This window comes from Mirounga leonina, unplaced genomic scaffold (genome assembly GCF_011800145.1).
Source record: "Mirounga leonina isolate KUSES-001 unplaced genomic scaffold, KU_Mleo_1.0 Mir_128, whole genome shotgun sequence".
In the NCBI taxonomy this organism is placed as follows: domain Eukaryota; kingdom Metazoa; phylum Chordata; class Mammalia; order Carnivora; family Phocidae; genus Mirounga; species Mirounga leonina.
In genome coordinates, this window is record NW_023270320.1 from 34,430,968 (window position 1) to 34,446,297 (window position 15,330).

Here is a 15,330-nt window from a genome sequence, read left to right on the forward strand (position 1 = left end):
ACCCGTATCGACAGGCGCCGGCCAGAAGCCAGGAGGTGTGGAGACGGGCGTTTGCAGAGAGCAGTGCCAGCGCTCAGAGCAGAGCAGGGGAAGGGCAAGGAATGTATCGGAGTGCGAAGCGACAGACGATACGATGGTAGCTCAAATGTGAAGCAAAACACTGTCAGCCACCCATGTGAAACCCAAGTGATCAAATTTGAGGAGCTGCTCATAGGACAAGTAATTCTGACCTTTACTGTGTGAAGCTACAAATTTTATTTCATAAGGCAAAAGTTATACAGTCAACCATTCATTCATAGTCCAGGCTGAGCATTTTAAATTAATCTCTGACATTTTCATTTACTGGCAAGAAGAGAAGTGCAAAGTTGGTGGCATGGACATTAACTGAGTAGGTATGATTTGCTTTAAAAATGCACCGTAAGTACTAGAATCGATGACTGACAGTGTGCTAATATTTCTAGTATGCTGTAGAATTATAATTCCATTAACACAGATGCAGATGCTGTCTCTGTTTATCTGTTTGGTTAAAATTATTACACAGAAATAGATACACAGCACATGACAGGGGTGAACACAACTTTTCTGGCTCCCGGGCTGTGACCTTGAAGAAATGAAAGCTTCTCCGAGTCTCAATTTCTTCAAATACAAATGGAGATAATAAAATCATTAGATGATCTTAAGTCATAGGAGGAAAGTTTGGGGGAAAGATTTGAAAATTATAAGGTACTCTACAAATACGTAGTAGTAGTATCTGAGTAGGTTATCAGCTACCCACTCAGATCTTGATTTTTTAAGGATTATCTTAAAACATAAGCAAAGAAACAAAATAAAGGGAGAGCGACATGAGAATGATTCCGAGACTCACTCCCAGTGTAACTGGGTAAGGCACACAACTTCTCTTGTCCTCCCTTCAATACCAAGTCCTCCTTGGAAGGCCAGGAGAGTGCTGGCCTGCTTCACCTGATCTTCCGTCGGCAACAGAAGAAGTTCATCTTGCAATTTCCAACAACCTTCTCATCCTCGGTGCATATCCTTCTGCATTTGCCCCGGCCGAGCCTGCAAGGCTCACAAGCAGCAAACTCACCTAGGCCAACAAAGAGCAGCTGATACATCTCTCCAGGGACTCCCTGGAAACGGGGAGAAGGTCAAAAGCCACCAAAAAAAGGGGGAGGGTTTCTATGGTCATAAAGAGTGTTTTTAAAGAACCAGCCCTGATTTTTCAAAGGGCTCTACTTTCTTCAGGATGGAGTTGGGGAAGAGTTAATGTTGAAGCAAGAGGTGGACGCCATCCCTGCTCCCCGTGTCTTGCGTAGGTCAAAAGTAGGCAAGCGCAGTGGGATGAAGTGTCATGTATACGGTAGAACCATAAAAATACATACCTGATACTTCTGTAAAGGTTACAGGCTGAAGGTGGGAGGGCTACCTTGTGGTTTGAAAAGGTTCTTGAAGGTAGAGGTAAAGTTAGGTTCAGTTCTGGTTTGGGCCTGGTAACGGTGGTGTGTCCTCAGTAAACTGCCTGATCTCAGCTTTCTCACTTGTCATATGGACATTCTAGAAATACTTGTCTACACTGTAAATTTCTCTAGTGGTCAAATGGAGTAATTTATGTGAGAATATTTTGCCAAACACTATGTCCTCCATTAGTTATTTTTGTTGTTGTTTACTTTAATCAGAAGCTTTTTTATATGACTGCAAAAAATTTTTCAGGGTAACTTTCATGGACCAGGAAGGTAGGGCCTTTGCCAGCCGAGAATCCGTTATATGCTGGTCTGGTTCTCCAAGGGCAACATTTATGTTGTAACCCCTTATTCTCTTTCCTATTAACCACCCTCTTCTCAGGAACCTCAGAACTACATGGAAGCTTACAGGTTTCGCTCTTTACTGCAACCTTTCATTGGGCTCCTTGACAGCCCATTTGCCGGTCCCCGGGGATATTTCAGGCTTTATGCTTCCTGTCTCACCACCTGCTCCTCCCTCTCACATCATTGCTCAGTAACGGGCCCAGAATTGGTCCATTCCTGGGCTGCATTCCATCCCCTTGATGCTGGATCTCCTGAAGTTGCCCACCTAACTTCTGAACACTCACCCAGAGACTCTTTCTGTTCACGCTAATTGCTGCTTGCATTGGGCCGAAGCTTGCTGTGGGCATGGGGATGGCCGTGGCTGTCCAGTTGCTTCTATGGAGTCCACCATTAGAGTCAGTCTTTGCTCTGGTAAGCCTAGGTTAGAATCACCTGCCTCTTGGGCTTGATATTTGTGCACTCATCACACGTTGTGTTAAGAATTCTGACTGGCTCTGAAACAAAGTCCCTGATGATGACTTTTATTCCAGCCTGCTTTGATTTGAGGTGAGGACAGGCACAAGCTAACGTTCTAATGAAGATGCCTTTCTGCTAGCAGAGATTACACCAAAGCTCCCTGATAACGTTTATAAATAAAGAACCAGTGTCTTGCTTCTACGCCATGATGGTCTAACCCTACAGTACAATTCTGTGCCTCCGAGGCATCTCCACTCAATTGCTATACCTCAAGCTTCTCAACTTCTCATTCCCTTCTAGCTCCTGATTTTATTATTTTCTCCTTCTGAGTTCCAACCTTCTTCCTTGCCTGGAAACTTCTGCATCAGCATCTACCTTGTTTTCCCAGCTTATGTGAGTTCTTCCTGTTTTCACCCAGACTTGATGCCCCAGCCTGTCTTATCTCCTGAACCTTGCATTACTGAAGCAGGGAAGAATCGGCATTTGCAGCCTTGGAACCAGATAGGATATAGAATTATGTTGTATTTCTAATCTGACCTACTCTTTGGCATGCCAGGGATTATCTCTAGATGCCCCTTTGCTGCTGAATTGGAATACACATTCTTCTACTCATCACCCTTGGTGACCTTCTCTGGATGCATTTATATGGAGGTCTTCTCTGCAATGGGCAGAGTGACTTTTTGTGACGGGATCTGCTCTTTTTAGGGCGTGGGTGGTCTGACTGTTCAGTGCTGCAGTTTTATTGAGGATTTTGTATGCTACCTCTGCTTAAGGGTATTTCTGGGCACTGTTCTACCTGATTGAGAATTACAGAATTAAAACTTTGTGACTCTGGAGTCCTGAGTTGGAAGCTTAGCTTACCACTTATCACTGTGTCACCTGGACAAAATGATTGAACATCGCATCTATGTCTCAGCTTCCTCATCTTCTATAAGGTGGCAGTTACAAAAGTACCCACATCATTGGAATGTTTGAAGATTAAATGACATAATCCACATAAGGTTAATAGACTACCTGGCATATAGTCAGCACTCAGTGACTAGTAGCCACCTGAATTTTTTTTCTCACTCCAAAATTCTGTCTAAACACTTTTAAATTCTGTTTGTAATAACCCAGGGGTGTTTCTTTTGGTTCTGTTTATAATACGCTTTCTTCCTGTAGAAGATGAGTGCACAAATAGAGATTGGGGGCTCTTCATTGTGCACAGCTGTTATATAATGGTGATTAGATTGCACAGCGTTTGATCCTTCTTAGACTAGTAGCAGAGATTGGGACACATTTTACAGGTTTTGGGACCAGATCCTGTAAGAGACAGATGAGCATGTTCTCAGAGCAGTCAGTGCTCATTGGCTGGTACAAGCGTGATCCTCTAATCTTACTTTAGTTCCCACCATGAGCTAATGAGACTAGCCACCAGGTCCAAATCCCTATGGCTAAAATTCCCTTGTAGTAACACAGAGATTTCTCTGTGAGATGGCAAACCCAGGCATGACGCTGGCTACAAGAGGAGTGAAGACAGAAGCAGAAATCTGGGACTTCAGGCAACTCTATTCTCACTATCATTTCCATCACTTCTTGTCTCTGGAAGTCAGAGGGAGCTGTCAGGCCAGAGGTCCTAAACGTAGAAATTATACACAAGGGATTCAACTTACCTCCTGGAAGTGGCTCAGAATACTCGAGTCCTGCCTGGCACCCTAGATTCAAAACAACACATTTTGAATATTAAAATCAGTGCAGGAAATAATGATGTATAAAACAGTATTCCCAGCTCCACACATCTGCTGTCGAAAGATAACAGATCACAGAGGCTGCATCTTTATTCTATTTCTTAAGGCCAGCACTCCCAGTAACCGGTAAGAGGTTTTAAAAGGGTGGGCAGGGTCATAGTGTGCTTAGAAAATACCACTGCAGATTCAAGAAAATCCCGTGAGAAGCTCAGTGGGGAGCCGACTGTTACTCTCAGTTTCACGATGGTCCACAGAAAAGCCATCAGGCTTTATGATCTGCCCCCTTCACAATCCCATCCTTCTGCAATTACCTGATAGAAATTGAGCCAAAATGAAGAAAAAGGCAAAGACAAAATAAGACATCTTTCTGCTTAGGGTCATCTCTGAGGGAAGCCTCTTCAGAGCAGAGGTTTGGGACCTCTCTGAGAGGACAAGAGGCTCACTTATACTTGAAAGTAATGGGGAACGCTCTTGGTCAGTGAAGTGAATCAATAAAGAAAGCACATTTATATGCTCCATTTCCCAGGATCAAGGACTGACATGATGCACAATAACCCTTGGCCTCCATAAAGCCTTGTATTCTGGAAGCTCTGGCCAGGGTAGTGCAAGGAACATGAGGCCAGGAGCTGGAAAACCAGGAGCCACCCCGATCCTCCCAATCCAGCAAGCAGGAGCCTCCTACTCCATTCCTTTCTCAGAATTTACTCTTCTCTTCCATTGAATAAGGAGCAACCGCAGTTGCTAAGAGACAACACAGTTCTTCTGCCAGCCTCTCAGGCTTGGTGTCAAGCTCTAGGGATGATGATGGGGACATGCTTGGAACACAGGGAAGGCTTGGAAGGAGGACTGGTGCCCTCTAAGAGGAGCCCAAGAAGCAGGCACTGTTCCTTCCCCGGGTCTCATTTGTACTACCTGTCAATGCCCCCAGGAACAAAGCGGGGAGGGGCATCATTTCGCCAAGTGAGCTCTGAATCCCCAAGCCTGTAACAATGTCCTAGCAGCCCGAAGCCAGAATTACCACATCCTTCTCATGTTTCAAGAACATGGGTATCAGAATTAACAGGTATCACTGCACCCCCAAATAAGTCCCATCCTATTGCCTATGCTTAATGCAAGGCTCTGTTCTTCACTTTAGGAAGGCAAAATGGGAGCACTGAACCAGGCAGACTAAAGTCAGGTTGGTTTAGCAAGTATGTGACCTGGGGCAAGTTGCTTACTTGGTTGAACCTGTTTCTGAACCTTAAAATGGGGATATAATAAAGGTACTGCTTCATAGGATATTTAAAAGGACTCACTGAAATGAGTATCAAGTGGCTATCAGACCCCATGCTTGGACTGAGTGCAGATGTACGTAGCGATGGGATGGGGGTGTCTCAGTGATAATGGTGCCATGGTGTAGGCGGGCAACTCGGCAGGAGCAGACCTCTCCCGAGCCCCCAATTCAATACTGATTCCCTCCCAGCACAGATGTTGACCTAAGAGCTGCCCGGTCCCCGTGGGTGGGAGTGGCAAGCTCACGGAGGAAACACACCTGGCTTGACTCTCTCTGCAGCGAGGCATGGTGGTCCTGCAACAACTGGCAGGACCTGTGAGGGTCTGCAAGTGCCCTGCAAGTATCCTTGTGCCTGAGGAATTGTGACATTAAATAGCAAAGAAAAATTTCTGTGACAGAGGAACTCAGTTCCTTTAATGGCACCTTTTTCTGGTTCTTGAATATGGACCTCGCATTTTTATTATGCACTCAGGTCAGCACATTATGTAGCTGGTCCTGACCTGGAGTGAACTTCTAGCCTTAGAAAAATGAGTCTTGCAACTCTCAAATTAAAGGGTTGGGCCTTGTCATGGGTATCACAAGACCTCCTTGCTACATGAACGGGCCAAAGAGGCCCCTGTGTAGTGGTCCCTAGGGCGCTCACTTCTATAGCTCTAAGCCCCTTGCTGCAAACTCAAATTCTTCCACACCTGAGGGCTTCGAGTAGGGTGCAAATAAGCATTTGTTTAGCCACTTAGAGCTTGCCTGTTTTGCATGCCACACAAAATGCCCCCAACATCTGTTAATGTAGATAAGACAAAGCCCATAGCTGTAAGACTCCAAATTGCCGCAGCCTTCCTGAGGGCTGTGATCCCAAGACTCCCCACCTTGCTGCTGAGAGGTATCATTTAGACACGTGAGCCCCTCTCTGGTGCCCCTCTCCCCTTGGAGTTCCCTTCCCCTTTAGGGTGGATGCCTCATGCTACCATCTCTGGGAGGGCCTTCCCCCCAGGCAACCCTGCCCAAGTGCCCCCTGATGACACCTCTCTTCCTTGAGCAGCCCCCAAACCCTGGAACTCACCACACTCCAGCCCTTAGAATTCACCCACTCGGAGGCATCTGTCCTCTCCACAGTGAGGTGGGAACAAGACGGCTCTTAGCTGTTGCAGTGCCCCACATGTCCCTTAGGAGAGTTAGTTGGCTCTTTGGAGTGCTCAGACAAGATAACATGTGCCATGTCTGAGTATTTGTGTCCCGGCAACATTCATGTGGAAAGCTAATCCCCACAGGGATGGTATTTGGAGGTGAGCCTTTGGAATGTGATTAGGTTAAGGGCCCTCATGAATAGGATTATTGCCTTATGAAAGGAACCCCAGAGAGCTCCCTGTCCCTATCCTCCAAGGGAGATCAGCAAGAAGTCAGCCATCTGCAACCCAGAAGAGGGTCCTCACCTGCACCTGGCCATGCGGGCGCTCAGTCTTGTGTCTCCAGCCTCCAGAACAATGAGAAATGAATATTTGTTGTTTATGAGCCACTGCATCTGTGATGTTTTGTGACAGCAACTCAAAGGGACTGAGACACCACCTGAGTTTAGAGGAGAAGCCATGTGAAATCCTACCACCAAACGGGGTTCCCATAACCTCAGTAACATTTATTTGTGTCAAAGTCCAACTATGATTCCCTTAAGTTTGCAACCTTCGCTTCCTGATGAATCAGACAGGCCTTAAGAAGCAGAGATAAATGACATAATGGGATAATAAATAAGACCAGTGAGACTGTGTGTCACTGAAAATGTTTGGAAGTTGGTCTTTTCTTATGGATTTAAATCTTTTTGATTGAGGATTGGAAGGGAATAGAGAAAAGTTAAAAATGTGTCCCTTTTCTTAGAGTATTTATGTATTCAATCATTTATTGATATCAGTATGGCACAAGGAAGTAAATGGATGGTCTTGTCCAGATCACATACAAAAACCATGTTTTCAATAACACAGCAAGCATCTATTGCTTTTCGGGGGTTTATGATTATTTTAACAAACACTTCTAAGGTATTTCAACTTTTAGTAGCAGTAATAATAGGGGGCTGATGATGAGGGAGGCTCATCTCCCTAAGGTTGCTTTAAAGAGAGGTATTCCACAAGATGGAAGTGTTAAAGTGGATGATTCAGGTCTTTCCACCCACTTAGTTGATTTACTCCAGATTAGGAAAAAGAGGTAATCAAATTAGTGGGAGACTATGACGTTCAGAGTATATGGATATTTTATATATATATACATAAGTACATATGTATAAAATGTATGTGTGTGTGTGTGTGTGTGTATAGTCTTAATCAAATATCCCATAAGCTCACAACTATCCGGGGAGCTGTTTAAAGATTAAATAAGATACTGTATGTAGCACTTTTTTTTTTAAGATTTATATACTTATCTGAGAGACAGAGAATGATGGGGGGCAGAGGGAGAGGAGAGAAAGAGAATCACAAGCAGACTCTCTGCTGAGCACAGAGCCTGATGCAGGGCTCAATCCCAGGACCCTGACATCATGACCTGAGCTGAAATCAAGAGCCAGACACTTGACTGACTCAGCCACCAAGGCACCCCTGTGTAGCACTTTAAAAAAAATAAATAATAAAACATAAGCTTCAGTTGAGCAACTTGCCAAGTGTACACAGTTCACAAATATTGGAGCTGGAATTCAGATCCCACTGACTCCATTATGATATTATATAATTACTCTCATTTTACATATGAGTGAACCAAAGCTATTAAGGAGTAGAGTCAAGATTAGAAATCCAGACTGCCAGATTCCAGATCTTTCATTCCTGCTGGTGTATCTATCTACCCCTGGTCATCAAGGCACCCTCTCCTCTGTCTTCCCTTCTTCCCCATTGTCCTTGTTGTGAACTTTCCAGAATCAGAAAAACAATGAGCTGCAGCCTACCACCCACTGAGATGTGTGGGCTCTACTCAGCGGAGCATGGACAGGCTCTCATTTCTGACATGCCTCGTTGATCAAGATGTTCTTTGGTTTAGAGAAATGTATAAATGTTTGCTGCTCTTCTATCATGGACACTGTGCTGATCTTTCAAGACCCTGCGAGTCATGAGGACGTTCCTCTTTCTCTTTGTTGTTCTCTTCCTTCTGGCCCCAGGTAAAACCAACATCTTTGCAGGGAAGGTTATAGAGGTGGTGGCCCAGAGACAGGTCTGCTTCAAGTGAGCACCTGGGTGTACTCAGCCAGGTGACCCTGCAGGGGAACATTTGCTACAGGAGGTGATTTTCGTTGAATGCCTCTTCTGTAAATCCCTTTCATTTTTCATTATTGTCTAGGATGGGGTATCACAGTGTTGAAGAAAGAAAGCTATGCCAGAAAAGATGCCCTTTGGTCCCTAGCTCCATGCTCACTAACAAAAACAAAAATTGGGGGAAAAAATATAAAAACAAGCGTAGGCATCAGTGGATCTTTTAAAAAATAATTGTGATAGAGATGGAACAGGTAAGGAAAAGAGCCAGAGAAAGGAGTGCTGGACAAGGAAAGGGGTGGAGGTCAGACTCTGTGTTCGTGCCAGGTCAAACGATACCCAGAAATCCAATGTACACATTGGAAACCGAGCAAGGCTCCCTTTTCAGACCAGTCAGACTTATTATATAATTAGTCGACACAATATGCAAACATGTAATAAACAGTTATCTAATAAAAGCAAATGGAGCTGACCTATTTATGTGCCCTACGCACACACACAGAGAGTTCCATTAACCTCTAGATGGGTGCGTGTGATGATCCATTCAAAGCCTTGTACACACAGATAGATGTACTCTCCCTTTGCAGAGGCTTTCTGTTTCTGGACCATCACTGTCAATTGGATGTAACACAAGAGCTCTTGTCAAGAGTGAGGTCCAATACCAATTGTTCAATTGACAATTGACCTTACAACACTAAGAGGGTAGCTGGAGTCCCCTGCAGTGGGAGCCACAGTTCACTGAGCTTTGAAACATTGGAGTATGTGTACTTATGAACTTAAATGCTGATGCTAGAAACGATTAGGCACATGCTGGTACCAATCCACCTGGTTTTAGTTTTACATATGAGTGAATTAGCCACCTTTATATGTCGACCTCAGTTTCAATTTGTGTACATCGGATGCTGTCTTTATGTATCCCAGGATTAGTTAAAACTCTAAAATGTTGATTCTGATAAGATGTGTGTCTGTCCTTAACTTGAAGGGGGCTGCTCCTACGATTGCTACTGGTAAAATACTAAGGCCAGAGCAGGTATTCTGTGCAGAACAGACAAGAGGAGTCTTGGAGAGCCACTCCCAGCATCCGCCCTTACCTGCTCTTGAACACATTTGGTGAAATGTGTTAAAGAAATTTGATTGAGCCTTTCTAAACAATGTTTTTGCTTCCACACACAACAGTAAATGTTTCCCTTTCTATATATTTATCCTTGTTTACTCCAGTCTTGGACCATCTCCCCAGCCTCAGACTTGCCCTGCTCTCACCAAGGATCACTTTGACAGTGTTGGGAAGTTACCCACCCTGGAGGGGTTTACAGGAATAAGGTGACCATTACCCCAATAGATTCTGATAAAAGAACGATAGCTTCTGCTTCTCAACCCCCCCCCCCCAGCCTTACCCCAAATACCAGAAGATAAATCTCTTCGTCCTGGTCCTTAATCCACGTATGACAAAAAGATAGAAAAAATCAAAGAGAAAATAGTTCCCTACTATCTCATCTACTGTCAGGGCGAGACACTATGGCAGCTCGTAAAGCAATCTTCACTAGCCAGTTACATGACCGTACCTGGTAACTGGACATATCTGAGAAGAGAATTAATCCAGGTGGCTCCTTCCCTTGTATAGCCAGGAATGCATTTTTTGATGAGAAATGCTTCAAGCTTAACGGGAGATGCGTGAATTCTTGTCGGAAAAATGAAGAACTTGTTGCTCTCTGCCAGAAGTCTCTGAAATGCTGCCTGACGCTCCAGCCATGTTGGAAGAGTAAAGATGATTAAATCTGAAGACTCTGGCTTTCCAGAGTGACATAAATGACCTAGTTTTGTCTTCTCTTTACTCTGGCCTCTTCAGTGAGAAGACACCTCAATAAAAATAAATGAATGTCTTTTATCAATTTGTCAAGTGCTTCACTTAGAATAAGGAAATGTGAGTAGTTAACCTTGATGGTCCCTGCCTACTGGCTTCTTTTTCTGTAATTTTTTGGTAAGGGGATTTTCCCAAAACCATCTGATATTTCTTTTTAAAGGGGACTGGTAAAGACTAAGTCAACAAACCTCTAGCTTGTCCTCAGGTGTCAGCCCCAACCACCTGTTGAGATAGAGGATAGATAAATGGATGGGTAGAGAATTGAACATATATCTATACAGATAGTTATATTAATGACAAATAGATAGCAGATAAATTTACTTATTAAGGACTCTCATGTGTCAGATACATGTCTAAATTAATCATCTTGACTCCATGGCTTTAATTGGAGACAGTTACATATTCCCTATGGATTTGTCCCCATCCATAAGTCTGGAATCAAATTTGCTGATGGACAGAGGGATTGTAAGTATCTAGAGTTGACAATATCTCCAGGGACCTGGGTCCTGGTCCCAGATTGACTTTCTATGATTTGCCAAATTACTGCCTGGCACTAAGCTTTCATATTACTCGCTTCAGGTAAGGATTCCTGGTCATGTTCCACAGGCCTAAGATCCAGCCTTGGTTCCCTGCTGGATCAGAAATCTTGCCTTATTTGCCTCTTGATTCCTCAAGGTCAATGTATTTAATCCTGTTGGAATCAAACATCTTTTTTAATGACATTTTTCTGTTTTGAGATAATTATAGAGTCATATATAGTTGTAAAAGATGATACAGATACATCTCTACCTTTTAATCCAGTTTTCCCAATAGCACAACCAGAGTACAATATGACCACCAAATATTGACAGGATACAAAACAAGTCCATCACCACAGAGACCCCCGCCATGTTGTACGTTCAGAGCCACTCTGCTTCCTGCCTCCACTTCCGCCTTAACTCCTGGTGAGATTAATCTGTTCTCCACTTCGACAACTTGTCCCTTCAGGAGTGTCAAATAAATGGAATCATACCGAGGTAACTTCTGGGAATTGACTTTGTACTCATGATAGTTCTCTTTTTACTCACAAGAACAAGAGATTCTTCAAGTTTGTTTCATGTCTTAGGACATCTTTCCTCTTTGTTGTTGCGTGGTAGTCCACGGTATGGATGTACCACAGTTTAACCATTCACCTGCTGGAGGACAGCTGGGTCCTTCCCAGTTTGGTGCTATTTCAAGTAAAGTTGCTGTCAACATTTATGTTTTTTGAAGGTTTTTTTTACAGATTTTATTTATTTATTTGAGAGAGAGGTAGTGTGAGAGAACACGAGGAGGGAGGGAGGGAGAAGCAGGTTCCCGCTGAGCAGGGAGCCCAACACGGGGCTCGATCCCAGGACCCTGGGATCGTGACCTGAGCTGAAGGCAGACGCTTAACCCACTGAGCCACCCAGGTGCTCTGACATTAATGTTTATAGGTTTTTGAGCAAACACAAGTTTTCATTACTCTGAGATAAGTGTCCTGATATGCAATTGCCAGGTCCTATGTTTGCAAGTTCAGTTTTTATGAGAGAATGCCTTATTCTCCAGAGTGGCTGCACTGTTTTAAGCTCCCACCAGGAATGTAAGCATGGCCTTTCTTATCCACACTGTCGTTGACATCTGCTGCAAAGAATTGTCACTATTTTTTTTTTTTGCCAGTCAGATAAGTGTGTATCAACAGCTTGTGTGTGATTTTAATTTGAATTTCTCTAAAATCTAATGGTGTCTCACACCTTGTCCTGTGCTTTTTATTTATTTATTTTTTTTGGCCATTTTCCTATCTCCTTCAGTGAAATGTGTGTCTCATACTTATTTTGTAATTGGACTTTTTCTTGTTGGATTTTTTCTGTTGAGTTTTGAAAGTCCTTGATATATTCTTGATATGGGTCATTGGTTGGAAACGTGGTTTACAAATATTTTCCCCCCAATCTACAGCTTGTATTGTTAACCTCTTGCTAGGTCTTTTGCAGAGCAATTTTTTTTTTCTTTTTTTTAGACTTTGTGAAATCCAACTTATTTCTATGAATTGTGGGGTTTATATGGGGTCAAGTCTAAGAACTTTTTGGGTAGCCCTAGATGCTTTTCTCCTATATTCTTTTCTAAAAGCTTAATCATTTCACATTTACACTTACATCCAAGAACCACCTTGAGTTAATTTTTTTAAAAGCTGTAAGATGGTCAGTTTTGTTGTTTCCATTTCTGTCTTTGCCTGTGAGTGTTTCATTGCTCTAGCAGTGTTTGTCCAAAAAGTTGTCTTTTCTCCATTGGATTCCTGTTGCTCTTTTGCCAAACACTGGCTTGTAGGATTTGACTCAACTGATTTGAAAACTTATGTCCAAACAAACTCCTGCCTGAAATGTTTATGGCAACTTTGTTCATAATCACCCCAAACCGGAAGCAACCAAGATATCCATTCATAGGTGAGTTGGTAACAAATTGTGGTTCATCCAACTAATGGAATATTATTGAGGAATAAAAAGAGATAAGCTATCAAGTCGCAAAAAGACACAGAGGAATCTTAAATGCATATTCCTGTGTGAAAGAAACCAGTCTGAAAAGGTTAGAGACTGTATGATTCCAGTTATAAGGCATTCTGGAAAGGGAAAAACTAAGGATCATAAAAAGAAGTGATTTTTTTGCCATGGTTGCCAAGAGTTGGCCAGGGGTAAAAACAAGGAATGTGTTAAGATGGAATACCAGACTATTCTGCATAATGCTAGGCCTTTGTTAAACCCTGAAAACTTTGCAGTACAAAGAGTGAATTTTGCAAAGTCAAGGCTACCCCAGGATGGAATGCAGAATGTGACAAAACTATCTAACTGTGTCATAAATGTGTAAAACAACTTCACTGAAGGTGGGGAGGTTGGTGATGCTGGCCTAGGTGGCTTTGGCAGTGAGTGCTATCTCTCAGTCTACAGACAAAAGAAACTGTATCAAAGCACCACACTCTAGTGGGTGACGTATTTCTTCAGTAACATAAACTTAGCAGTTCAGATCTTACTATATACAAATAGCCGAAATTGAAGAATTAAGTACATGACTGGCAGAAATGGGAGCCAGGGTTAGAGAGGGAGGTTATAGATAAGCAAGGGAAAGATAGAATGACCCATGTGGAGATGGATCAGAGGTGGAGACAGGGCTTTGATACAGATGGTAACATATGGTAACAGATACAAATATTTATTGATATGTGTGTGGATGTGCGTTATTAAATAAATATGTATTTCCTTGTTCTGTTGGCTGAGAGGTCCTAGAAGCAAGGACATTCCAGCAACTCTGAGCGCACCTGGGACTCACATATTGGTTTGTAATTCCATTAACCAATAAAAGGAGCCAGTGATCCTTGGAGAAGTGGCCGATTCTAGGACTGGAGCAGAAAATGTACAAGATAAACCCAGAGGAACTGCCAGTGGCAGAACATATGGGAGAACTTCAAACAAACAAACAAACAAACAATAGCACCAGTATGCCAAAGGAACACAAAAACTGAATTAATTTGAGCAAAAAAAAAAAAGTAGTGTTGGATCATAACCCAGAGTATAAACTAAATGTCCATGATCATGCCTCCACCATACGGACAGAAACCCCAGTCTTGTCCTGGCTGGTGTCCCTGCAATGTGACCTTCACCAGTATTCACTAGGTTCTCCCATTCAGCTGAGTGAGGAAGCTGGATGGGCTGGTGTAGGGGATGTGCCTTTCCCCCAGGTAAAGCTCTAGTAAAATCATTTTCCTGGGAGAGTAAGTTCTTGTTGTGGAAAACTCTGGACACATTTCACATAATTACTTCCCCTTTTCCTTGCCAGAGCCACTGGGAGTTCCTTCTTGGCTCTTCGGCATGAGAACCTCATGAGTTTCCTTGGGTTAAAACCCAGGAAGGAGTCGGTCCCTTAGCCCGTGGTCCTCGGTAGTTTGGCTCAGGCTTGTGCTCACTCAGCCTCTGGCAATGTGTCAAAATTACCAAAGTGTTCCTAAGCAGTTTACGGTTCCAGAGTCTTCTTCTCCATTTAGCACATCTCGGCTGTGACTCTCCAAATTTGGGAGCAGTGGTTTGCCGTGTGACCTCAATTCCCTGAGAGGGCTAAGAAAAATCATTGATCTTCAGTTTGTTCAGAGTTTTCCTTATTTAAAGGTAGGAGTGGTGACTTCCAGGTTTTGTACCTATAGCAGCTGAAACCGAAGTCCCTGACCTCTGCATAGGGAGCCCCCGTGCAGCCTGGACGCCCTGTCCCCAGAGTTCTCTTGAGACCCTTCCCCGAATCTGGTGCTTGCCAAGTGCAAGAGGCACCTGTCTGTAGAAGCATCTCAAACACAGTTCTTGCAGGGGGCTCTTTGGATCCACCGTCAGCCTCTCCCTTCACCTGGACCGTGCTTCCAGCATTGTTACCAGCTGCGTGCCTAAGGGCTGTAGCTTTATACGGCCTACTGTGAGCTGCAGAGATCCCTCCCTGGACTCTGAGTAGCTAAACTCACATCCCTCACTTACCGCTCTAGGCCAGGGGCCAAGTGAGCAGGGGTGTATCTCCTCTCCTCCGTTCTGTTCTGCTCTCCCCTGCTCACATCGCTTCTGCTTCATTCTCATCCACCCTATCCCACCATGCACTCCACAGGTGGTTGGTTATTAAGCACATGTGGGGCATTGGGTCCTGGGCGAGTGTATAATGGTGAGTGGAACATAACACTGTCTCCCACTTGAGGAACTTAGAATTCAATCGGGAAGTTACTAAAAACATGCAACTACGACTTGGGAAAGATGTGATGAAAGAACAACAACAACAACAATTTGCATAGGGTGGACAGCAGTTCCAGGCACTTCCAGGGAGACATTCCCTAGCGTCGTGACACTGAGGTCAAGGAGGTCATTCATGGGCAGAGGAGAGAAGTGTTCTAGGCGAGGAAGCAGGGCAAGTGAAAGCATCGAGAGCCAAGAGCATCAGGCCCTGAAGGGAGCCCAACGCTGCCCCCCTGGTGAGGCTG

At 43.8% G+C, this 15,330-nt stretch overlaps 2 protein-coding genes across 2 annotated transcripts; one reads left to right on the top strand and one right to left on the bottom strand.

Moving 5' to 3' along the window:
• Positions 1-956: 956 nt before the first annotated feature.
• Positions 957-4,366, bottom strand: DEFB105B (defensin beta 105B). The gene is made up of 3 exons (XM_035003880.1): positions 4,297-4,366; positions 3,911-3,952; positions 957-1,084 (listed from the first exon to the last, which is right to left on the bottom strand). Exons 1-3 carry the CDS (start codon positions 4,364-4,366, stop codon positions 957-959), a joined length of 240 nt encoding a protein of 79 aa, XP_034859771.1.
• A 3,970-nt stretch (positions 4,367-8,336) lies between these two features.
• DEFB106B (defensin beta 106B) lies at positions 8,337-10,249 on the top strand. Its single transcript, XM_035003881.1, has 2 exons — positions 8,337-8,385; positions 10,098-10,249. The coding sequence occupies exons 1-2, from the start codon at positions 8,337-8,339 to the stop codon at positions 10,247-10,249; spliced, it is 201 nt and encodes a 66-aa protein (XP_034859772.1).
• The last annotated feature ends 5,081 nt before the right edge of the window (positions 10,250-15,330 follow it).

What these genes read in the sequence shown, in the direction of transcription:
- DEFB105B (XM_035003880.1), bottom strand. Translation starts at nt 4,366, where the DNA reads ATGACCCTAAGCAGAAAGATGTCTTATTTTGTCTTTGCCTTTTTCTTC. An exon ending in TTTGGCTCAATTTCTATCAG is followed by an intron (nt 3,953 to 4,296) that starts GTAATTGCAGAA and finishes TTTTGAATCTAG; the next exon opens with GGTGCCAGGCAGGACTCGAG. An exon ending in TTCTGAGCCACTTCCAGGAG is followed by an intron (nt 1,085 to 3,910) that starts GTAAGTTGAATC and finishes TTGTTGGCCTAG; the next exon opens with GTGAGTTTGCTGCTTGTGAG.
- DEFB106B (XM_035003881.1), top strand. Translation starts at nt 8,337, where the DNA reads ATGAGGACGTTCCTCTTTCTCTTTGTTGTTCTCTTCCTTCTGGCCCCA. An exon ending in TCTCTTCCTTCTGGCCCCAG is followed by an intron (nt 8,386 to 10,097) that starts GTAAAACCAACA and finishes TCCCTTGTATAG; the next exon opens with CCAGGAATGCATTTTTTGAT.